Genomic DNA, 24,301 nt, shown 5'->3' with positions numbered 1-24,301 from the left:
ACAGCCGAAATAGCTCAGTTGGGAGAGCGTTAGACTGAAGATCTAAATGTCCCTGGTTCGATCCCTGGTTTCGGCAGTTCTATTGTATTCTTTACAGTTGAGTTTTGAGTGTGTGATTTTGTCTTATACATGACTTTGGCCATATATTTAAACAATGGTTGTTGTTCACTTGAAACTAACTCCTTCACTGGACGGGTCCACTTCTAGTAGATCAATAACCAAGTTGGCAAACATCTATACTCACTCAAAACCGTTTTTATCTCTTAACAGAGTCATAGGTAGAAGTCAGATTTCTTATGTTATCGCTTTCAATTTGTTATAAACAATATGGAGTTAAATTCAGTTGAGACTATTGTGGCTTTTTTACACCGTCTTGAAAGTGTGTAGACTTGTTTATAAATCGTCCATACACGAATGGCATAGAAGGTAAACATTTTTATTTTTACTACCTAATATGTAGTCAAGGACGGGTAAACAACTGCCGTATTATAGACATTGATGGTTCGATACCCGTACTGGTCATGGTACTTTGAAAGCAGTGTCAGGCATGCAAACATTCAACTCTTTGGTATTCCTTGAATTACTAAGCATTACTAAAAACTAAGAAAGATCAAACCAATAAAACTGTTATTGGCCAACACCAGGGTATTATTATATTACACCATGTGTTTAAAGGTGGCGTGATGGCTCAGACATTGGCTGCAGGTCGCCCTTTGCATTGTCATGTAATCGGGTGATTTGCCTACCAAACAGCCTGTGGTGACTGCCACTTGTAGTTCAGGGGAGAGCCGGGGAAGACAATAAACTACATGTGAAAACAACACATTCCTCTCCTCCTCGCTTCTGAAGAGCGTGGGCAGTGGAACCAGTGAGGAGGCTAGGGGGGGGGGGTAATGTGCTGTACCGCTGTGAATCCCAAACAATGTGCCTCCAGTACTGAGCAGAATTCTGCTGCGGCATCCTACGGACACACACACACATGCATGCACGCACACACACACACACACATGCGCGTGCACACACACACATGCAGGCAGGGCCTCCAGGCACAGACTCAGGCCAGGGAAATGCTTAGCCCCAGCTGGGCGGCCGCTTGCAGTGTTGCCAGGGCGATGCCGGAGCGGATTGGCGTTGAACAGAACGTTATGTGACAGTGGAGAAGGGTCCAAGAGAACAGAATCCATATTGTGTATGTGTGTGTGTCTGTGTGTTTGTATGTGTGTGTGTGGGTGGGGGGGGGGGGGTGTCCTGTTATGTCTGGCTAATTAATTATGGGCCGGCACACTCGCACCAGTGCTGTTTGATGATCCACCCTCTGTGCTTGATGCAGTATTGAATGGCCGATTGGGCACGGTTCAGCTGGTCAGATCGGCGCTGATTAAGCCCCTGCACTTGCGTTTCACACGAACCCAGCGCTGTGTTTCACTTTAAAGTGACACAGGGAGAGGTGAGAGTGCATAATAATCTAAGCCAAACGTCATAACTAGCCATTCCCAGAGTGCCAACGAAAAGGAATCCTTACGGCTTCACCTCCGACCCTATTTGTTACGGTTGCACATGAAGGAGATAGCATCTCTCAGCCTGCTTCTGCTGCAATCTGCCCAGGGGACGGTGGGGTTACAGTGTTTGCCTTTGGCGTTGGCCCCCCCAGTCTGCCCGTGCACACACACTGACTACAGTGTGCAACACCTAGCTGTCAGGGCCCCAGGGAGCAATGCTCTAAGTGATTTGCTGATTCCTGGAGACTTCAAAGTCGACAACACTGGGCCCTCCGCCCGTCTTTTTATTTTCAAGTTGGGTGTTCCGAGCTGAGGGGTTTAAAGTATGTTTGAGAGTGATTAACTAGTTGACCATAAAACAAAATATATGTGCCACTTTGAAAGAGAGTTAATAATGATTCACTCAAGCATTGTCAAAGATTATTGGAGAATTGACCTAGGGCAGGATTTGCCTTACCCAGACTCAAACTTGGGATCTTTCAAACTTCAGTCTAACTTCTCCCAAACTGAGCTATTTCATCTGCATGGCTGTGACTGGTCGGGATTCTCTACCTCTGCTCTTGGCAGCCAGGAAATGAACTCCAGGAGCAAACCTGCAAATTCCATTGAGAAACACAGTGAGGATATGAACATTTAGTTGAGCCAATACAATCTAGCTATGACCACTGACTCAACAACCGGCCACTTAAGCAAAGAAATGTCTGGAATGCTTAGGGTTTCAAGTTTAGCAGATAAAGAAAAGCCCAGTTCTCACCTAGAGGGCCATTTTATGATGCTGTTACAAACTTTAGCTTCAATAGGAGTAACAGTACATTTTAACCTGGTTGGAGATAAAGAAAACCTTATGGCTTGTTGCTGGAAAAACAGATTATTGGAGGGGGATTGTGCCGTCCATGTTTCCTCCTGATCCTCCTCCTTCATCCTGTTTTAAATGTACCAGCATTTCTGGAAAATAACTTTTAAAAGTACCTTTCTTGTGTGTGTTGTCCTTTTGTACCTCTCTTTACTATAGAGGATAGCCCCTGAAGATGAATGTCTTGTTTCCCAGGGGTTCTCTAGAGACAACATTGTACATGGCAGTTAACATTCAAGCATACTTTTTGACAACACCAAGTTAAAGAACGAGGCAAAACCAGCGTTTATGTCTCTTTCTACTTATTGGCCCTCAATTAGTTTGGCTCACGACACCCATTCCATTATTTTTTTATTCTGGATAATCCGCAGTCCTGGCTGCTTCTAGGGAGGTGGGGAATGAATTGGGGAATCTATGGCAACATTCCCGGTCTCTGGAGGGAGTGACATCCCAGTTTCCTGCTGGCCTAATTTCAGTGTGGAAACTGGCAAGCCTTTTGCATCCCCCCCTTCCTGTCCAGAAGCACAAGGAGAGCCTCCCACCAGCCGTGACGTGTGACCCCAGGGTGTGTGCGTTGTTACACCCTGTGTTGTTATTTTACACACTAGAGAGTAACATCTAAGTCCCCTGCCTCGATGTGAAAGTTGTACAGTAAACGGCACACTGCAGTTTGCTGGGACTCCACCCTTAATTACAAGCCTAAGCAAAGGCCTCCGTCTCATTACCCTCAGCCCGGCAAAGACAACCACCAACCACAAAGTGTCCGTTCCCTCCGCCGCCCCTGGTGGTGGAGAGCTGTATACACACCAGATCACAGGGTTCCGTGTAGCCCACTTCCTTTATGACGTTGCTTCGTAAAGCGTATGCATCAAAAGGACAGGATGTGAGCCACAGCTTTGAAAACACAAACAATGTGTTGTGCTCAGCCTTTCGCAGAACATTAGCCGTGTCGGTATCTCGGTCCTAGTCTGTGTCGCTTGTTTTTAGCGAATGACACCTGAGGGTTCACGTTACCTGCTCCACCACGAAACCTGAAACATCTGCATTCTTCTGGTCGTCGTGCTCCATGCATGTTTATATAATCTCTCTGTCGGTCTGTCTGTCCCAGTGTTGGCAGACGGCGGCGACGAAGACGAGGGGGAGGCCTTCGAGTTTGAGGACAGCGGCGATGAGGTCACCGGGGCTGACCTGCCACCCCCCGCCCCAGAAGCCTCCAACGCCCCCGCCCCCGCCCCCTCGGATGTTGCGTTTGCGGCGGGACGGGTCAAGGGTCCCGCGGGACCGCCCCCGGCCAGCGCGTCAGAGGACACGCCACCGGTCACGGCGAGGACAGCGTCCATCGCCAAGGGGGCCCTCTTGGAGGACGGAGATCTCCCTCTTCCCCCGCCCCGGTCCCCGCCCCCAGCGGAGGAGGTCGGCAGAACAGGTCGGTGTGGTGGAGGAACCTCTTCTGTGCCTGCTGGCGGTGGGGATAGGGTTGCCAGGCCTCTGTTTCTGGCCCGTTGTTGTGGTTTTTCGTTCCTTGTTGAGAGGTAGCTCTTCAAAAGCGGAGATCACACCTGGTGCACGGTGCCAAGACATTAAAAAGCACATGAGACCTGATGACTCGCCGCTTTTTACATGTTTAGAAAAACAAGTGAACCTTTCATGTTAAGTTGCACTGAACATAAGATCGAGTCCCTGCCAGTGAGTAGGTGGGAGGATTAAAAAAAATAGAATACAAAAACAGTGTTCCAGCTCTAACCAGCTGTTCTACTGTGTGACATGAGCTAGGGTAGCTCTGATGGGTGGGGGGGGGGGGATTGAGTGGGTGAGGTTTTGGTAGCATGTTGGGGATAGTACAATTATTCAAAACAAAGAGAGCGATGCAGATGGCAAGCATTTAATATTTGTAGAATATATCCGTTATCGGATGTGCTTGCGTTGTCATTTTGTGTACATAAGCTGACCCACTTACAGGGCAGGACTGGTGGTTGCTTGTCCTTGTCAAAATTGAATAATTGTGTACCCAAATCTAATATTGCGCTAGGCTGGTCTTGTGCGCGTGTTTGTTCAGTATATTGTGAATTCAGACTGCAGTACCCATTTTAAAGGCTCGGCGACAATATTACATGTTGTCAGTCCCTTTGAGATTACAAGATCTATTTTCAGGGGTTTAGGACTATAATGACTATAATGTATACATCATGTGTGATCTCTGGACACAAACATGCAGCTTTGTTTTCGAACATCATTCTGGTGCACGTTATCATCAATTGTTGTGTAATCCCGACACAGACGCACAGCTTTGTTTTCATAAATCGTCCTGGTGAATGTTGCCCTAATAGTCCCAGTAGAGGTTGAGGGATGATAACTTTTGTTGTGTTTTTTGTGGAGTAGACCTTCTGCCGGGCTCTGTCTATATTCAGCCTTGTTGTTGCTGCCGCAGGGACCTGGCCTCCATCACGGACCAGCCTGATACTGGCGCTCTGTGTGTCTTCTGTTTATTCCTACCATCACCCCCACGCACTGTGGGCTGGAGTGGAGGGGTGGGCAGCACTTATCATTCAGCCTGTGCTTGGCACAGCCTCAAGCACGCACATGCGCACGCACACACATACACGCACACACGTTAATATACCACCCCTCTCCAACACACAGTGACAGTGATTTGCTCCTCTTCCCCGTTCCCTGCTCTCTTCACCAGACGCTGGAGCGGCAGGGCTCCAGGGGAGAGATGCTTTAGTGTGGTTGCTTGGCTCAGCTGGGTGGTGCCTTATAATGTCATGGAGAAATGTATTGCTTTCCAAAGCTTTTTTCTCATGAAGACTGTAAGCAGTTAAGAGTTATTGGGAAATTGTTGTGTAATGATTTTTGACTATTGTTTGTATGGATTTTATGTTTGATTTGTATCCAATAGATACAAAGTTATTGATAGACAACAGACCTTGTGGGTGAGCCTACACCGGCCGGTTAGCTCAGTTGGTTAGAGCGTGGTGCTAATAACGCCAAGGTCGCGGGTTCGATACCCGTACTGGCCAGCTGCTTTTAGAACACACTAGGCTGTAATTAGCAAAAGCTGTCTGGCGAAATCTACGACTCGAACAAGACATGACTCGTCACGGTGCAACCTCTGGTCAACTGAACATCTGCCCTGAGCCATATAATGCTCTCTTCTCTCTCAAACACACGTATAATCCAACGTGAATCATATCGTTTAGAGCTTGTTCCTTCTTACTCAGTTTCTTTTGAGGCCGTGAGGGATACTAGCAGGGTGTTACAGTTTGACCACATATCTCCCAGTCAGGCGACTCAAATCTCACAGGTTTTACGGGCGTGGGATGCAGGCCTGGGGGGCCTAAGTTGGAGCCGGCAGGCCAATGTTCCTCAGAGTGTGTGGGTCAGAGGCTATCAAGCACACAAGCTGATGTTTTTAAGTGTAGGCAGTGAAAGTCACAGTTTACTGTAAATCACACCTCTTGCTCGGGTCACCAGCTGTTGCTGAATTTTTGCCCGACTCTCCTTCCCTCACACCCCTCCCCGCACAAGCTACAGCTGGGGTGAAGCTATTCTGGGACTACTCTCGGACTCAATAAGAATACTGAGCGATGAATATGATTTGGAAGGATTAGTGGTGAATTGGAATTTCATGGGAGCGGGTGACTTCCTTCCTTCAGATTATCCCACACCCCTTAAAATGTCTTTAAAATATGGAACTCAGAAATGGTGTTTTATGTTTGAAGGGATGTTCAAAAGGCAACTGTTTGTTCTGTATAATGTACAAATACTGTACAAAATATTCCTGAACATAATGTGTTCAAAGAGGGTCTCCTTGTAAAGAGGGAACGTTGTGGTGTGTCATCTCATCTCCGTGCGGGGTAGGATCAGAATGTATCAGAGGTCACGCTGATTACCGATTCATGGCTGGAGCAGCATGTCACTGAGCACATCTTGACCTCCTCCTCCTCCCCCTCCTCCTCCTCCCTCTACCAGCAGACCAAGGCCCTGACCTGCCCGTTGATGACTCCGCCCTCCCGGGGCTCCCTGGCCCCGCCCCCCGGGGCAAGGTCAACCCCTACTCTGTCATCGACATCACCCCGCTCCAAGTGCAGCAGCTGGAGCAGTCGCGTGGCTCCGCCCCTTCCTCCCCGCCAGGCTCCGCCCCTTCCTCTCCATCCGGCCCCGCCCCTTCCTGTCGGACTGACCCCCTGGAGCGGGCGGCGCCGGTGCCGGGGGGAGGGGCGCCGGCGGAGACCCTGGTGGCCGGCGGCCCCCGCGACGTCTCCCCGGGCTACGCCATCCCGGTGCCGTGCGGCTACGCCACCCCGTCTGGCGTGCCGCTCATCGCGCCCACCTACACCACGCCGGTCATCATCCGCCACCTCTCCATGGACGAGGAAGGTACCGGAGGCCGCCCGCCAAACGCTGCCAGCAGCGTCAGGGTTTTAGCGTGGGAAGGAGCTGGGAGGTAGTGGTTAGGTCGGGTGTGGGGATTTGAGGAGCACATTATCAGGCAACCCCTTCGTAGTTATTTTTGACATTTAAACGCTTTCCAACCACTAAGTGGGCATTTAAGATTGAACTTGGACACCTCACCCTGCTTCAAACGTGCACTAAGACGCACGTACAATGCGAAGAAGTTCCTGACGAAATAATGAAGTTCTTTGTATTGTACTGCATCGATAGGCCATTGGCGAATACAAATAGACACTGTTCTTAGTCATTGCATTGATCATGACATTGGAATGCCCCCCCCCCCCCCCCTTGCCCCTTTTTCTCTAATCCCCTTCCCCTCCGTCCCTCTGTTTCCCTTTTGAACTCACGCAGTCTCACACACACAAACACACACACACCAACTCTGGAAAAAGCACACCAAGGCTGTGACACATGCCCTCTTAGCGCCCTCTTTTCCTCCCTTGTTCTTTTTTCTTCTGCCGGCATTCTTTCCTCTCCAAAAGCCCTCGACACAAGGAAGTGGGGGGCTATATTTAGCCCTGCCCCTGCTCTCCGTGGTGGCTATGTGGATCTTCCTGTTTTCCCCCCGCACATTTCACTGTGGCCCACTCCAAGGCCGTGGCTTGGCACACCACGGGTCCGGAGCACTGTGTAATTATGCCCCAGCTCCCGGGCTCCATCTGGATATAAGATGTCCCTCGGTTACTTTTTGGAAAATGCAACTGGTCTGAAACAGACAGCTGTCCCAATTATACAACCTGAATGTTAAATTTAAATTAATATCAAAATTACATATTTTTTTCCGTTCCAAATCACTTTTGTTGAAGGACATTTTAATGCAACCTTCCCTGCGAAACGTCCAACATCCAAATATTTCCAGGAATGAACGACGTTTATGGTAGTTTCACTGCCCCCTTGTGGTCCTTTGGAAACATTACAGGTGTGTGGTTATTGGTAGCTAACTTTGCCGATTCTTCTTTTGTAGTCACAGTGATGGCGACTGGAAACCCCTCTGTTGACAGGTATGTAATACACTTATCTGTAAATAAACCATGACACCACACAATTACCAACTGTGATTAGATATGAGTTACCTTCATCTATAATGTTATTGTTCTTTATCAACTTAATATTATGCTGAATATTCTTCCACGGTGCGTTGGGCATGTTTTTTTTGCTGGTCTCAAGGAAACAAATGTGTTACAGTGGTTTTTGACCAAGGTTTTAATGCTGGATTTCTAGCACATTGATTTTAAACTGAAAAAAAAGGCAGAGTTGGAATGTTATTGACTATCTCTTTATTCAAACTAACAGGCCATTGTTGTGAACCTAGGGCCCTTAAGGGTTCCTGCATTCAGCCATGATTGCACTCCTTTGATGGTACTGTTCCTATGTATGGATGACACTGTGCTTAGCTACTGATTGTCGTGACGCACTTCCATGCGCCTGCGTTGTGTTCTTCAGTGTTTTTAGTGAGGACCCCGCCACACCCATCATGGAGGAGGACGCGCTGACCAAATGGGTGTCCGACCCCGCCAACACTGCCTGGATGGAAAGTAAGACGCAACACAAGTCCCCTCACGAGATCACTGTGTGTATCACAGGACCGCTTAGATTGTGGTTTCATTTCTCTGTGAATCCCTTCCTTACCACACAAATCCTCACAGAGGATCCTGACACAGGCCATGTTCTAGTCTCTGCTGACGCAATATCCCGAACTTCCTTCCCTCTTCTTCTCTTGGGGAACTGGTAGCGTCTCGTCTCTTCCACGATGTGACATCCTGTTTTCATTCTGCAGCGACAATAGACTGTAGTGTGATCGTGGTTTTATCTTTCTATTGAAGATTTGTGCGTTGATTGATTTATTCCGTCCCGTAGATCCAGATGAGGTGATCTACGATGACGTGCCCAGGGAGAACTCTGACTCCAACACAGGTCAGTGATGATGAACCTGAACCCATCCAGTTCATTGAGGTCCTCTCTAACTCATCGTGCCTACTTGATTTGCTTACTTTCACTTTGATTTGATTTTAAACTATAAAACATTGATTCTGCGTGACACATGAACACGGTTCATGTACAGCCTGTTATGAATGGATCCAGGCACGCTATCAAGCAGCAGAAATAGAATCTGATGTTCTTTACATAAGTGGTATTGCTGTATTCCCCAATGGTCGTACGCACAAACATTGTATTTGTAATCGAGTTAAATCCGAAAATGGATTAATATGGAAACAATTCAGAATAAGAAATGTTATCACCCATCACGACCAGTAATTAAAGAACAATCAAACAAGTCCAGTACGTCCACGACGGCGGTGTCCCGTGCTAACGACCCCGCTTGCGTTGCAGACCCAGACGACATGATCTACGACGACGTGGAGCTGGGGGAGGATGGCGGCGGCGGCTCGCTGGACGCCGGCTGGAGCTCCAGCGAGTTCGAGAGCTACGACGAGGCCAGCGACGGCGAGGGGCGCCCCGAGAACGGCATGCCCCACGCCTTCATGAGGGGCAAGCCCCCGCAGAGGAAGACCCACGTGTGTACACGCAACAAACACTCCCACATCCACGACCCCCCCCCCCGGCCCTCTCTGTCTCCCTCTCTCACACTCTGATCCTAGGGGGGGATTCAGAGATGAAACCACACCGATTGCATTATTGATTCCTGATTCCCTTACTGATTCCTGGTTCCCACGTATAGTTCATCGCTACCTCGCTCCACACTACTCAGATGAAGACAGTGGACGGATCGCACTGCGTCCATCTCCTTTGTGTGTTTGCTATGTATGTGGGCTCTTAATTGTGGACGGCCCTTTTGGGTTCAAAGGCATTGATCCACTTTTGCTGATGCACACCACTCTGTCACTGCTTAGCTTTGCATTTCAATAGTATTTCTGTGTGTAATTTGAATGTGCTGTGTATTGTAATGTAAGACGTGTTGGCTGCATTTTTTTTACGCTTAAGGGGTGTGTTGTTGCTGGAGAAACATCTACAGCAAAACAAATCGAGGGACGTCCCCCACACACACTCGCCACGCAACTTTTTGCCAGTAGTAACGCTTGCTTTGCTTCCGTTTAGCTCTCTCAAGATCTGACACGCTTGAAAGAACACTATGAGAAAAAGATGAAAGATCTTATGGCAAACACAGTGGGAACGGTAGAGCTGCAGCAGCTCAAGCAGAGGCACGAGCAGAAGGTAAACCGCCTGCCCGCTACCACCTCTCCCGTGTCCCTGCGCTAGACAAAGTAGTCCCGACCGCCCCCCCTCCAACTCTCTTCCCTCCACATTACCCATATTCACGCTCTCTCTCGGCCTAGCTAACCTCAACCGTGGGCGTCTCGGCTCTGCTCACAGACTGGTTGACCTCATCCTGCTCTCATGTGATTGGCTGGTGATGGTGATGGCCTTGGTGGTGGTGGTGGTGATGGTGGTGATGGTTGAGTCAGCGGCGTTGTTCATCTTTATGTCCGTCGACCCATGCTACCCTGCATCTCAAATTTCAGAATTTTGAAAATAATAAAAAATAAAGCTAACACCTAAACACCCTTTTGTAGCGGGGTTGCTAACCTTAGCATTCCATTGCCTTGCTAGAAACGACGGCGCATTCCATGCTATACAGTAAGGTAGCCGTGAAGTCTAACAAAAGTTGGGTCATTGGGTTCATCTTCCATGCTGGAGTCGTGGAGGTAACTCTACAGTCATCCCTGCTCCTCTCCTCTTCTGTTTACACCAACTGTCCTAACATGTCCTTAACATTGCCTTTATACTCCCACAGCTCACCCTGGTTCTTTTCTTCGGGAACGTTTATGGACCGACCTTTATACATGCGAAAAAATGTAACGTTTAACATTAACGTTTATAGGTATGCCGTCATGCATGTGTTTTTCTTAATTTTTGCCTGAAGATGCAAAAGCTGGTGAAAGCTGCCAGGGAAGGCACCAAGGACGGACTGGAGAAGACCAAAGCAGCGGTTAAAAAAGGACGCTCTTACATCAAGACCAAATCCTTCTGTAACGGTGCGCATTGCTGTATCCTATAGGGTTTCATCCCCAGGTCTAAAACCAAAATTCAAATACATTGTTGGCATACAATACCGCTCTGGGCAATAGTGTCAAGAGCAATGAATGTCCAATGAACTGGTGTCGATGTAACCTGTGTGTTATAACAAGATTATCTTCAGGAGATCCAATGAAAGAGTAGAACAATGACGTGGTGTTACCCTTATGGTTTTGTTTACCTTGGCTTGACTCTGGCCTCCGCTTTGTGTGCCACAGAGAGGAAGTCTGCCTTCTTTGAGGACGAGGAGGCCGACCTCTTCATCGAAGTGGACTGTTTCAACGTTGAGCCGGTGTTGGGGCCGGCCCCCGAGGGCCTGTCGCAGCAGCAGGTACCCAGCATGCACTTGCAAAAGCCACATCAGCCGCCGGTGGCACGCAATGCAAAAGCTCTGTGCTCATTGGCTAGCTCCCTGCACCGCTGTTTGTTTCCCCACAGCTGGTGAGACGGTGTATATTGGGATCGATACTGGAGAGTGAGAAGAACTATCTGGACGCCCTGAAGAGGATATTAGAGGTAGGGAATGTTGAACACTTCAATCAAGGACGGCTGCTAAACAGTCTATAATTCACTGTCCATTATTTAAATCGCCTTGGATTAAAGGGTCTGCGTTTGATATTAGCATCTACTAAATAACTAAACATTAATGTGATTATCTGCAGTAGCAATGTTTGACCAGCGGTGATGCTGTTGATCATTATTTATTTTAATCTTCAGTGGACTTGCGAGTCGAATCCCCCTGTCTCTGCTCTGATCCCGCAGCAGTATGAGAAGCCACTGTCGGAGGTTGAGCCGAGACTACTGAGTGACAGGAAGCTGAAGATGATCTTCTACCGGGTGCGGGAGATCCTCCAGTGCCACTTCCTCTTCCAGATCGCCCTGGCCAGCCGCGTGGCGGATTGGGACAACCTGGAGATGATCGGAGACGTCTTCGTGGCATCGGTGAGCACCGACTGAAGTCTGAAGCGAGTGGTTTGCCGTTGATGCAATGGCTGTAGTTGCTAAATAACTAAGGATTGTTCACAAACATTTTTCACACTGTAAGAATTTACAGTATGGTCATAAATAGCCTTCACAGTACTTCAATACACGTATCCAATATGTTCACCAAAAACACCATATCCATCCGGCCTGTTCGTAATAATAATTGACATCCACTCCCTGTGTGTTGTATTGAATGTATGTATTGTATTTGTGTGTGTGTGTGTGTGTCATCAGTTTTCCAAGTCCATGGTGCTGGACGCTTACAGCGAGTACGTCAACAACTTCAGCACAGCCATGGCCGTGGTGAGGAAGACGTGCGCCGCAAAGCCCAGCTTCCTGGACTTCCTCAAGGTCAGTGCGGAGGAAAACACACACACACTCTCTCTCTCTCACTCACTCACTCACTCACTCTCACACTCTCACACTCTCACACTCTCACACTCTCATACTCTCATAAAAACACACACACGTGAGCATTCATACACACACACTTACAAAAACAATCACACATAAACACACACAGTATGAAAGTTGTTTGGTAAAAAATCTAATCAGATGCAGCCAAAGATGTTTTATTTGCCAATGGAATGCAGATTTACTTGAGTATTAAAGTGTGGCATGTACATCTTGCTGACCCAGGTGTCTGTTGACAAATGTACCTGCCGCAGACCTTCTCTATCTGGCTCAATATCCTCCCTGCTCAGCATTTTGTTGACTAGTTTCGGTTCAAAGTTGAGTTGGCATATCATCTGCCACCACATATTTTCTGAAAACTAAATAGGTTTACACAAAAAGATACAGCATCTGTATCTAGTTTACGACCATGTGTACAATGTATTCCCTACCACTGCATTGACAGAACTATAAGAATCATGGCCCCTCTGTGTATCTCTGCTCAGCTTCGTCAGGAGACCAGCGGCGACCGCGTCACTCTGTACGGCCTGATGATGAAGCCCATCCAGAGGTTCCCTCAGTTCATCCTGCTGCTCCAGGTATTGGGGGGGTGGGGCTCACTTGTTGAACTAGCAAGCAACCTTCAATGGGAACATCTAAAGCACAGACAGAGTAGTATGCCCGATGGCCAGCAGGGGGAGCACTTGGCACATATGTTTTAAAGTGTGTGAATTTTGATGAGCGCCCTCTAAACTCAAGATGGGCTTTCAAGGAATGCTTGTCCTCAGATCTCTCTTAATCCTGCTACTTTCCTTCACATAGTTTCCTTGCTTATGTCTTCAATAAGCAATATGCCGATCACCTGTGATACCTTCACTTCCAGTTGAAATAAGCAAATGAGCCCATCAGCGTGATGAAATAAAGTTCTTTGTTAAAATACTAGCCAGCGATTTCGGATTCCCCACATTATAGATTCCCCACCATTTCAGGAAATGCCGATCAGAACAAACCAAACTCCTGGTAATCATTGTACAATTGAACATTTACAATGAGTCGTTTGTCCCGTCTTTTCACCCAGTCGTGTCTTTCCCTGTGTGTGTGTCTGTCTTTGTCTCTGTCTCTGTGTCTGTGTCGGTGTCGGTGTGTGTGTGTGTGTGTCCAGGACATGCTGAAGAACACGCCGGTGGGCCACAGCGACCGGCTGCCCCTGCAGATGGCGCTGACAGAGCTGGAGACGCTGGCGGAGAAGCTGAACGAGAAGAAGAGGGAGGCCGACCAGCGCTGTGAGATCAGACACATCGCCAAAGCCATGAACGAGCGCTACCTCAACAAGGTCCATACGTGCACACACGCAGACACACACACAGGCACAAGATCACAAACACAATGATAAGTGCTATTTCTAAGTGCCAGGCCATACAACGTACAATAAGTGCTGACATTTAGTGCCAGGACGTCAGATGCACCCTACTACAGGGAGCCAGTGGGGGGTCACATGGGAGGATCTGGGTAGGTTGAACCCCTGGCGTGCCGCAACATTCTGGGTATTCTGGAAGCTTCGGTCGAGTAGGAAAGGAGTCCAGCCCGGAGCGAGGTGCAGTAATCTAGGCGGGAGATGGCAAGTGCTTGGACCAGGAGCTGAATAAAAAAACTGTGGCCAGTACGGGTATCGAACCCGCGACCTTGGCGTTATTAGCACCACGCTCTGACCAACTGAGCTAACCGGCCCATGTGATACCTGTAAAGACCCATTGGTGAATACACCTCTAAGCCCACACCACTTGTTTACCACACAGTGACTATAATCAATATCTTATTTTTTTAAATGTTTATTTCATTCAATACTTACTCATATTCAATAAGGAGGTTCATAAACATAAGGTCATGATTTAGGTCAACTAAAACAACAAGTGCCTTTCTTTTTAACATGCGCAGGCATGTACAAAATTACACACACACACACAAAAACACACACACTTGACCTATTGATTATTAGACCACACTACTAATCAATAGGTCTACTTTCCCATGTGTATAGTCTTATTGATCATGTTTCTTTCCATTCAATAATCAACAGCAAGGTATAAAAAAATGAAAGTTCCTGACTTAGGAAAAACTAAAAACCAAAATATTAAGCACTCAACACTAAACACTAGAATATTTATAAACGCATGGTAACCATCACCTTAGTGGAGTTTGTTAGTTTCTGTGTGTATTGCATACAGACTATGGTGTAATGGCATCTCCCCCGGACACACCCTTACGGTAAACATGTGAGGTGGGATTGGGGTGGTGGTCACAAATGTGTCTATAGCTGTGCTATAGTGGCCGGTTAGCTCAGTTGGTTAGAGCGTGGTGCTAATAACGCCAAGGTCGCGGGTTCGATACCCGTACTGGCCACAGTTTTTCATGGTATAGGTTGTAAACCGAGGTGGTTTTACGAACTGGTAGATCGATGCTAGAAAGAAAGACTCTCATCAATGCTGTGCTGCCACATTCCTAGAGAAGACCAATACAAGATACCTCCTAATATTTCCCTAAACCTCTTTACCTGTCAGTCTTGAATTATCTGCATTTAATTATTTTCTCGGCATGTTTATTTTTATTATTTTAAGCTATTTATTTAAATAGCTTAGTTAATTCGTATTTCCCACGTCCAAGAAAGTAAACCCATCCCCATAATATTGGTGAGTTTGCGTGCCTGTTGTGCACGTATCTACAACAACAGAGCTAGGCCCTTCTCACCCATCCCACCCTTGTTCGTTCCTTTATCATCAGTCGTGTATGTTTTCACTGATTACAGGCGTCTTCAGAAACTAAAGCTCCTGGTGTTTCATCATTCAGAGAGATTCTCCCTTTATCAGTGTGCGGGAGGCACTTCTCAGCTAGCTGCTCCACACGCTGGGCCAAGTGCTCTCCTCCTTCTAAACAGAGTAGTATTTATAGAGCCCGTCGTAGCACACCACGTGCTCAGGAAACCAGGCATCGCCTTCCCGAGAAAAAGTAATTATTTATCCATTTGTATATCAGCCTCCTCCGAGCGTTATCTGCATGGAAACACATGGCAGAGCCGTGCATGGAGGTTTACTGCTACCGTTTTAGAAAATGGGTTCATGCTGTGCTCGTCTTGGTACACCTGGTGTTGACCTCTGACCCCCTGAACCCCCCCCCCCCCCCCTCTAGCTCCTGAGCAACGGCAGCCGTCACCTGATCCGCTCCGACGACATGGTGGAGACGGTTTACAACGAGCGCGGCGAGATCATCAAAACCAAGGAGCGACGCCTCTTCCTGCTCAACGACGTGCTGATGTGCGCCACGCCAAACATCCGGTAACGGCCGAACCCCCCCAGGAGACCCCCAACTGGGCTGAAGCCCCGTTTTATACAAACGCTTTATCCAATGATGAGCAGAACACGTAACCCATCTGCCTTGTGATGTTAACTTTGTTTAAACGTTCGTGGTGCTGTGTCGCTGTAAGTCGCTTTGTTCCCCCCTGGTTAGAATGACACGTTTAGATACTTTGTCTATGTCATGTTTAGCATCAGGGCTAACCAGAAGGAAGTAGCAATACACACGCACAAACACACACACACACGCACAAGCTAAACGTGTCCTGTCCATACTCACGCCCAGTGTCTGCGTTGGGACTTGTACGTGCCTGTGAAGTGTGGCTTGGAATGATCTCAAGAAAGAGAGCAGGAGGAAAACTCCCTGGGGTTTCCACCGCGTTGTCTCGTCATTACAGCAGGCCGGCTGCCCATAGGCCCGAAGCCTTTCTGGCTCTTCCAACAGGAAAAAAAAAACATTAAATTGCAATCTTGGTAGTAATATAACCCAACCCCGTTCACGATCAACCTCGTTTTCTAAAATTGCTAGCCACAGGGTTTATTATTTAATCAAACCGCAACCATTAATAGCAAAATACCCTGGAATAATTATTTACATTTGGGGCATTTAGCAGACGTATTTATCCAAAGCGAATAAACATAAGTACATTGTAAGTACATTATCTTTTCATTGTGATTCCCGTTCTTCGGCATGCTAGCTGATTGGTCACCAAGGTGTGGCTGGCTGAGCCGGTTCATTGACCCCTCCTCTCTCACTAGATGCAGCCAGGACGGCAGCGGGGGCGGGGCCATCGGCAATGCCCCCCCGGGACACAAGTTCCTGCTGAAGTGGAGCGTCCCCCTGGGCCTGGTGGCCGTGGTGGAGTTCGGCTCCAGCGAGGACGTGCCCGACGCCGGTCGCCACCCCGGGGCCCAGCACCACTCCGGGGAGAAGGTGGTCATCAACGCTAAGCCAAGTATGATCAGCAAATCATGGCCACCGCCATAACGCCAGCAAATATGTTGTCCATTGGCCTCGGTGTGTAGAGCTTTCCATTCCTCTGTTCCTACCTGAGATACTGGGGTGGAAAATTCCATGTCAATAAATTCCTACCAGGGTTTTTGTTCCAAGAGAGTTCAGCCCTCCAATGACTCAGAAAGGATTTTTGCATCTGCATGGAGCTGGACTTACTTTAACCTCCGCTGTAATGTTATCTAATGCTAGGGACACTGAAGGAGCTTGGGGGTGGGGTGAGGAACCTAGTGGTGTTGTTGTGTGAATAAATTGGCCGGTTAGCTCAGTTGGTTAGAGCGTGGTGCTAATAACGCCAAGGTCGCGGGTTCGATACCCGTACTGGCCACACTCCTTTTGAGGCGATGTGGGGCGTTGCTGGTTAACACGCACTGCGAGTACATGAAACTTCAAGTCGACAAATTAATCATCTGGTTTCTTGTAAAGGCATTAGCTGCCCGCATGAGCCAAATAGCCGAGTTCAGTGACCTCAGTCTTTCCACTACCTCCCTCTCCCCCTCTCAACTGTCACAGGCAGCTGCTGAGCAACAGAGCCACAACTTCACCGGGTAATTAGTGGTCTGTTTTAATTCTAGGCTAGAAGTTAGTTTGTGTCTTGCGCATACACCTGTGTGTGTGTGTGTGTGTGTATTTTTGTTAGTGTGAAGCCCGTGGCGGGTTGCGGGTTCCGTTCATCTTGGTGCTTTGATGTGGACCGGTATGTGTGGCCTTTAACAGGTTCGGCGGGACACAGCTGAGGTCAAAGCCTGTCATTTTCTATTGCCCGTGACCGGGGGCTAGAATTACCTCCAGTCAATTACACGCAAAAGCTCTGACCTCACGTTCTCACTCCCTCTGTCTGTGTCTCTCTATTGCTACTTTCTCTCTCCCTTTCTTACCCTGCCTCCCGGGCACAGCTTAACTTTTTCTAACCCTGTATCTGTCTCTGTCTCTGTCTCTCGCCATCTCTCTATTGCTTTGCCTCTTTCTGTCTCTCTCCCTCTCTCTCGTTTGTTCGTTCTTTCGTGCGTGACTAGTGTTCAGTGCTGTTTAGAATGCTGCTGCCAGAGTTCCATTTGGTTTCATGCAGCCAGGATGATCAGGGATATTCATGTATTTCCAAATGCTTCGAAAGTGTTCCTGCATTGGTTGCATATGGGAGTTGAAGAGAGCTGAAATTGTGTTCAACAATCCACATTCGCACATTATGCCTTGTGCAATGCTACAGCCTTGCAGCAGGTTGTGCTCGGTGACGTGAAACACACTTGTGTTAAGAGGGGCAGGCCAACAGATCTGTGTAAAGACGCGATGGCTGAAGGCTTCCATCCCAAGCCGTCAGGTCCTAGCAGGTGAAGGCATGTAGGACCCGGCCCAGTGACTCCACAATACGATGGCTGTCAGGTGGGTAACGACTGTCATGGGGGGGGGGGGTCAAGGCCTGTCATAACAATGTCCGCAAATATTATGTTTACGTGTAGAGTCGTATGTGGCGAGATGGTCATTTTGCAAAGTGGGTGGCACAGGAAACAATGGATTTCCGTGGGCTTACGTGGGCGGTGGAGGAACCTTTGGCAAGCGGTAAAACAATGGCTTCCACAGTCCTGCGGCGTTCAGCCCAAAAGCAGGCCGGGCCATTGCCCACTTAGATCCCATCCAGCATGACGTCACCCCCCCCCCCCCCGCACTGCTCCGAGCTTACCTCACCCGCTTTGAGTAAGTGCTGATTTATCCCCGCAAAGTCGTTCTGTTTGCTTGTTTTCTGTTCTGACTTGTATTGTGCCGCCCGGTGTGTGTCATCGGGGGCGAGGGGAACATGGCGAGCGATGAGTCGGCGCTTTGTTTGCCTCCGAGATGTGCCCAGGTTATTCTCAAGCATCGACGCTCGGTAAGGCGCCAGGACATTCGGGGCCGCCACAAAGGATCATTGTGGAGGCTGGAGCCGGGGTGAAAGGGCTTCCACAGAAGCCCCTCTCATGCACCAGGCCCCGGGGTGTCTAGTCAGTCCGGCTGTGGTGTGTTTATAGGCTTGGTGCTGGTGTACCTCTGCCAGGCTTCTGTACGTGCCTCTCTTTCTTCACTGAATTGGGTAAATTATTGAGAAATATTGATTTTCTCTGTTGTTCTTTTTTTTTTATTTTGGGGGAGATTTCTTGCCCAAAAAGCAAGGGAAAATTAGTTTGCATCAAAACTCTTCCTTTGTCTAGATTCTTCTTAAGGTGATTGGCGATGCAATTAGCAGTGGATGAATTAGTGGTCCCAGGTCTGCCAGTCAATTTCAAATCGTGCAGAAAGAATAGCAGTGAGTACTAATCTTATAGTCAATCGTGCAGCAGCCAAGATTGAAGGGCTATGGTTTGTATAACTGACGTTGCACACTACACTAGAGAATTCAAAGAGCACGAAAGAGGTAAACTAACCACACTACAGTAGGTTTACCGAGGTACATTGTTTGTGTGTTTTTGCTTTGCATACGCAAACAAACGGGGCTAAACGGTTTTAGCATCCGTGCTGCTAGGAAGTCTAAGAGCCTGGCTTTCTCTGTGCAGTAGTGGAGCACCTGATGCATGCCAAGTGCTCTGAATGGAGGTACAAATACCACGACTGAGGTTTCCCTGAGTTCCCTGTAAGGCGGCATTCTAATGCATCTTGTGGGGGGGTGGGGGGGGGCAGGCAGTGGGGGTCTTCTACGTTGCCATGGTGCTGTAACACTGAGGCAGCCTCAGTGTCTATTTGTAAGACAAAAAGGAGGAGAAGAGCCAGTGAGAGGAGGAACGGGAGAGTAAAGATTGGCACGAACAGAGGGCGCTCCAGGCTTCTTGTTCCTCCACTCTCTTTCAGCTTAACCCTTCCTTCCTTCCTGATTTCCTGCCTCCCTTCCTTTGGTCCACCTTCATCAGGCTGTAGAATAGTTAAATATATATATATATTTGTGTGTGCGTGTGTCTATATATATATATATATCTGTGTGTGTGGATGCAGCAGTTGCGTTTCATCGTTTCTTTCTCCTCCTTTGTATTTGGCGTCCGATCAGTTACACGTTGGCAGCTTTCTCCTAGCCCACGAGATGCCTTACTGTCCACTAAGAGTGTTTGTTTTTTGTGTGTGTGTGTGTGTGTGTGTGTGTGTGTGTGTGTGTGTGTGGTCGGTAAGCACATCAATTCACAGTTACAATTGTGTTATTGAAGTAGACCCTGGCCCAAACAGTGCAATGTATCTCGAGCGCCTTTGTGTAGGTGGCTGAATAACACACCCCCTCCCAGAGGAGCAGCGGTGAAAGCCAACGCGCACTGTGCAGAGCTGTCCCGCTGTACCAATCGATCCATCCGCTTTATTGATCCGGCTCTGTCTGGTTGTCAGTGTAAATCAGCGGACTCGTTAAATGCTCTCATTCGGTGCCGCCAGCTTTCACCCTGCATCAAGGCCGTCGTGTCAGGGGAACCACACCCTCCCGTCTCCACGGTGCCAAAGTGCAATGCGGTGATCGTGTGTCGACTCGGCACACGTCACCACACACATGCCACGCCTTCATGCATTTGTTGCGCACAGAGCTGTGCATGTTCTGGATTGCCATGCTGAATGATGGAATTGTTCCTCGCCAAACTACCTCTGCGGCCGCAAGCAAGTCCATTTGATTTGTGCCAACAGTGTTGTTGATGACAAAACCTTGTGTAAGCGTCGTTGCCGTGCTCGTGTTTTCATCATTTGATTTAGTTATACACTGCTATTTTGGTGGTGATCGCTATTGTTGTGTCCAGTTCCACTCATAACATCTCAAGATTTGAATGAAAGCCTTTGTCTGGAAAGTAAGATATGTAAATAAAAGATATACTACTGTGGGATCGTTCCTATGCTCAAACGTGTGTCTGTGTGTGTGTGTGTGTCTGTGTGTCTGTGTGTGTGTCCCAGGCAAGCTGTACATGGGACCAGGCCAGCTGTACCAGGACCTCCAGAACCTGATTCACGACCTCAGCTTGGTCAACCAGATCTCCAGCATGATCGGCAGCCTCAAGGGGATCTATCAGGTAGAAACACAGAGACAAACACACATAGATGCACACACACACATACACAAACTGCTCAATATCTTCTCTGAGGAAATGGAGGACATTCCTACGAAGTCTTATTCTTCAGTAAGTGAATCGTAGCTTCTCAAAGATATGTATTAATAAGCCAGACAGAAGTGGACAGAAGCAGACTTTCTCCTGCGTGGCTTTTACAACTCCCATCCAGCCAGCTCCTTTCTCTGGTTTCCATGGAGCCCGGGCGGCCTGCTAGGCATATTATGTCTGAGCAGATGGAATGTGCCAGCGTGGACTGTTGGACTGAAGAAAGTCACCCCCCCCCCCCCCCCCCCCCCCCGTCCAACTCACACACACACAGGCAAACCATCTACTGATTTGAGGCAATTCATGCCTGTCATGTCAACCTGTGGCCACAAACACCCACACACAAACAAATACACCCAAAGAAATACACTTACACACACACACACACAGACATACACATAGACACATACACACACAAATAGACACAGACAGTCAGACAGACACACACACTTTGGCCCATGTGAAGCGCAGAGAATGTGTATGAGTGTTTGTGCTGGCAGGGGCTGTCAGAACCGTTTGCAGAGTTCAGATGGAGACACGGAGAACACACTGAGAGACATGTGTCTCATACAATAGACCGGGGGATGAGGAGACGGACGGAGAGTTGGGCCAGAGGGGTATTCTCATCTAGACCAAGTCGACGGGCAGCAAGCGTCAACACCCCTGAATATTTAATATCTTCGACAAAATGCCCTGAACAGCTTTGTTTTTTAATTGACATTTATGAATGTTTTCCAACAACTTCAAGTTCAACAGAACTGGGATTGACATGAAATCTGAGGGTTGCTAGTTCCATCCCCGGCTCCACCTCCTAGCGGAGGGCCGAGTTGTCCCTGAGCAAGAAACCCAACCCTAACTGCCCCCCCGACGAAGTGGCTATCGCTTTGCATGGTTGACTCCCGGATGTGTATTTGTTTGTGTGTGCATACTTGACGATGGACGCCGCCATATATATGTGTATGAATCGGGTTTAAGTTGATTTGGACAACGGCATCTGCTAAATGTAAATGTCCTTGCGTCTTTCTGCTCTCTTCTCACTATTCCCACCTCCCGTCTCCCTGGACCCCTGACCCTCTCCATCGCCCTCCCTTCTCTCCCTCTCTCCTCTGGGGCCTGGGGGGGCAGAACGTGAACCCCGCAGTGGCGCAGGACTGGGTGTCCGGGCTCCAGAGGCTGATCCTGAAGAAGGAGGAAGAGATCCGGGCGGCCGACCGCTGCAGGATCCAGCTGCAGCTGCCCGGGAAACACGACAAGTTGGTCCTCCCACCCCCCTCCTCAACCCATACAGACATAGACCCACAGACAGACGCAGACACAGACACACAGACAGACAGGCACACAGACACACAGTCACGCAGACATCTTATCACTCTCCCCCCCCAACCCCCCTCAACCCATACAGACACAGACCCACAGACAGACAGACGCAGACAGACAGGCACACAGACATCTTATCACTCCCCCCCCCCACTGCCCCCTTCCTTCTGCTCTTGGTGTTTTTCGTTTGTGCTTCGTTGGTGTGATGTATTTACTGGTGTTTCATCCACTAGTGCTAATATATGACGCAAACCACACAGACGGACCAGAATATTTCCCTCCCCCTGGTGTGGACATCCCAAGGCTTCTGGCGACACAGCTGTTCCTTACAAGTGTCTGAGCCACACACAGACTCACACAGACTCACACACACACACACACACGCGCACACACACTGTTATTGTCTGCATATTGGCCCCCAAGCATCCACCTTGAACTTGTTTACTCACGCCACCTCCCCCACTGTAACAGAATCTCGCTCTTTCGCTCTGAAGCTCTCTCTCCCTTCTTCCTCTGCCACTCTTTCCTTTTCCAACTCTCTCTCCCTCTCTTCCCCTTCCTCTCTCTCTCCTATTCTAACCCTCTCCCCCTCTCTTCCCCCGCCTCTCTCTCTCTCTCTTCCCCTGACACTCTCTCTCCTTTACTTACTGTCTCTCTGAGGTCACTTCCTCTTCCTGTCACTCCATCCATCCTGTGCAGCCGGTTTATCCACGGTTATCTTTGGCATCACAGCTGTGTCTCCCTAGACTACCTCATGCCAAACCCGCGGCCACGTCTCAGCATAAGCAGCTGGGACCCCCTCCTCAACCACCCTCTGCCCCCTAGGCGCCTCTTAACATACACACACACCTTTAAATATAGGTCTAAATGAGCTGGTACGGAAATAATTGGGCCGTGACTTTTAATATATCATCGTTAGCTAAGCTGACGGTGATAGATGAAAGTCACGGTCCCATGCACTCCATCAACTCCATGAACTCAACGTACACACACCTGTTGCACTCCAGACAGGCTTATTTTTAAACTGTTAACATGTATCACCATCGGTAGCCATGAGGCTAATTAGTTTGAAACTGTATTAGCTCTTATCCTTACTCTGTTGTATACGGGGAATGGGTTAACCTAACAATTGTTAGTGCTTGGCACTTGGTTCTATGAACATCCTTACTGTACAAACAGTGATATATTGTTTCAACAAATGACAAATGTACTCATTGTTAGTCGCTAAAGATAAAGCGTCTTAACATTTATATTTAGGGCATTTAGCAATGTATTGGCTCTATCTCAATACAGCCCATCCGGATATCTGACGGACGTTCCAAATCGTAACAATTCTTGCCGATGCTCAGACATAACCCTTCTACTCTGTTTTAAACCTTTCCGCCATCTCTGTCACCTCTCCTAGGATTTCTGGAAATATACGCTACTGTTTGTTGACTTTGGTTCTGTCTGCAGGACGGGCAAACCGACGTACTTCAACGCCGTGTTCAACACCTTCAGCCCGGCCATCAAGCAGTCGTGGATCAGCAACCTGCAGATGGCCAAGCTGGCACTGGGTACTTCACAACCTCAGACTGTGTCTTCATCATCCCAAACGGGATGTGTGACTCAGACGGCTCTGTGCCTTCCATCTTATGCTTTTTCCCTTCTTTTACTCTTCTTTCATTTTTTCCACTGGGTTTATGGTTTTGTATTCCCTGTTGCCTTTTGCTTGGGTTTGAGGTCTGTTGTCATGCAAATACATCAGCGCCGGCACTGTGAAGCCTCTCTGGAACCGCAACCGCGATGCAGAGCCATCCGAACGCTGCACACTGATCATAACTTGACTGTAGCGTCCCGGCAGCTTCCCCTGCTTTTGGTTCCACTGCATCACACAGACGGGCTCATCCTGTGTCTGTCTGGGGGCAGATGATGCTCACTTCCTGCTCAGCTTTCTTCTAAATGCAGAGCTGTTCTTAAACGGGATTCGGTTTGCCTCAGAGCTTCTCAGCGAGCTTCGAACGCCAAGGGAATACTGTTTTTGATAATCCAGCTGGCTTTGTATGTGGATGGGAAGATTATTAACTGTGACTAAGAGGCCTGTAGCGGTCTTAACTTAATCCATATAGCTAAATAAGAGGTGTGTCTGTGTCTGTGTCAGAGGAGGACAACTTGCAGGGCTGGTATTTTGCTGAGGATGATGTGAGTCAGATCAAGAGGCAGAAACACCCTCTGCTGCTCCGGCAGATGCCAGTGGTCATGTCCAAGCTCCAGGAGTTCAAGGTGAACACACACACACACACACACACACACACACACACACACACACACACACACACACA

At 48.5% G+C, this 24,301-nt stretch overlaps 1 protein-coding gene across 2 annotated transcripts in view; it reads left to right on the top strand.

Moving 5' to 3' along the window:
* The window catches only part of arhgef10 (Rho guanine nucleotide exchange factor (GEF) 10), a 51,093-nt gene that overhangs the window by 7,644 nt on the left and 19,148 nt on the right, over positions 1–24,301 (top strand). Inside the window, exons 3-22 of one of the 2 annotated variants that reach the window (XM_079751786.1) lie at positions 3,461–3,778; positions 6,325–6,732; positions 7,772–7,808; positions 8,251–8,342; positions 8,665–8,721; positions 9,139–9,323; positions 9,865–9,981; positions 10,691–10,802; positions 11,061–11,173; positions 11,281–11,358; positions 11,605–11,784; positions 12,061–12,177; positions 12,726–12,818; positions 13,382–13,552; positions 15,403–15,548; positions 16,326–16,522; positions 20,464–20,579; positions 21,789–21,916; positions 23,436–23,536; positions 24,121–24,242. In XM_079751786.1, coding sequence (XP_079607912.1) covers positions 3,461–3,778; positions 6,325–6,732; positions 7,772–7,808; positions 8,251–8,342; positions 8,665–8,721; positions 9,139–9,323; positions 9,865–9,981; positions 10,691–10,802; positions 11,061–11,173; positions 11,281–11,358; positions 11,605–11,784; positions 12,061–12,177; positions 12,726–12,818; positions 13,382–13,552; positions 15,403–15,548; positions 16,326–16,522; positions 20,464–20,579; positions 21,789–21,916; positions 23,436–23,536; positions 24,121–24,242 — 2,888 coding nt within the window. The remainder of the gene's footprint in view (positions 1–3,460; positions 3,779–6,324; positions 6,733–7,771; positions 7,809–8,250; positions 8,343–8,664; positions 8,722–9,138; positions 9,324–9,864; positions 9,982–10,690; positions 10,803–11,060; positions 11,174–11,280; positions 11,359–11,604; positions 11,785–12,060; positions 12,178–12,725; positions 12,819–13,381; positions 13,553–15,402; positions 15,549–16,325; positions 16,523–20,463; positions 20,580–21,788; positions 21,917–23,435; positions 23,537–24,120; positions 24,243–24,301) is intronic. The other variant, XM_079751787.1, reaches the window with a different exon arrangement.

The sequence above is a fragment of the Pollachius pollachius genome, assembly GCF_949987615.1.
Source record: "Pollachius pollachius genome assembly, chromosome: 15".
Lineage (NCBI taxonomy): Eukaryota > Metazoa > Chordata > Actinopteri > Gadiformes > Gadidae > Pollachius > Pollachius pollachius.
This window is presented reverse-complemented; position numbering and strand designations above follow the sequence as displayed.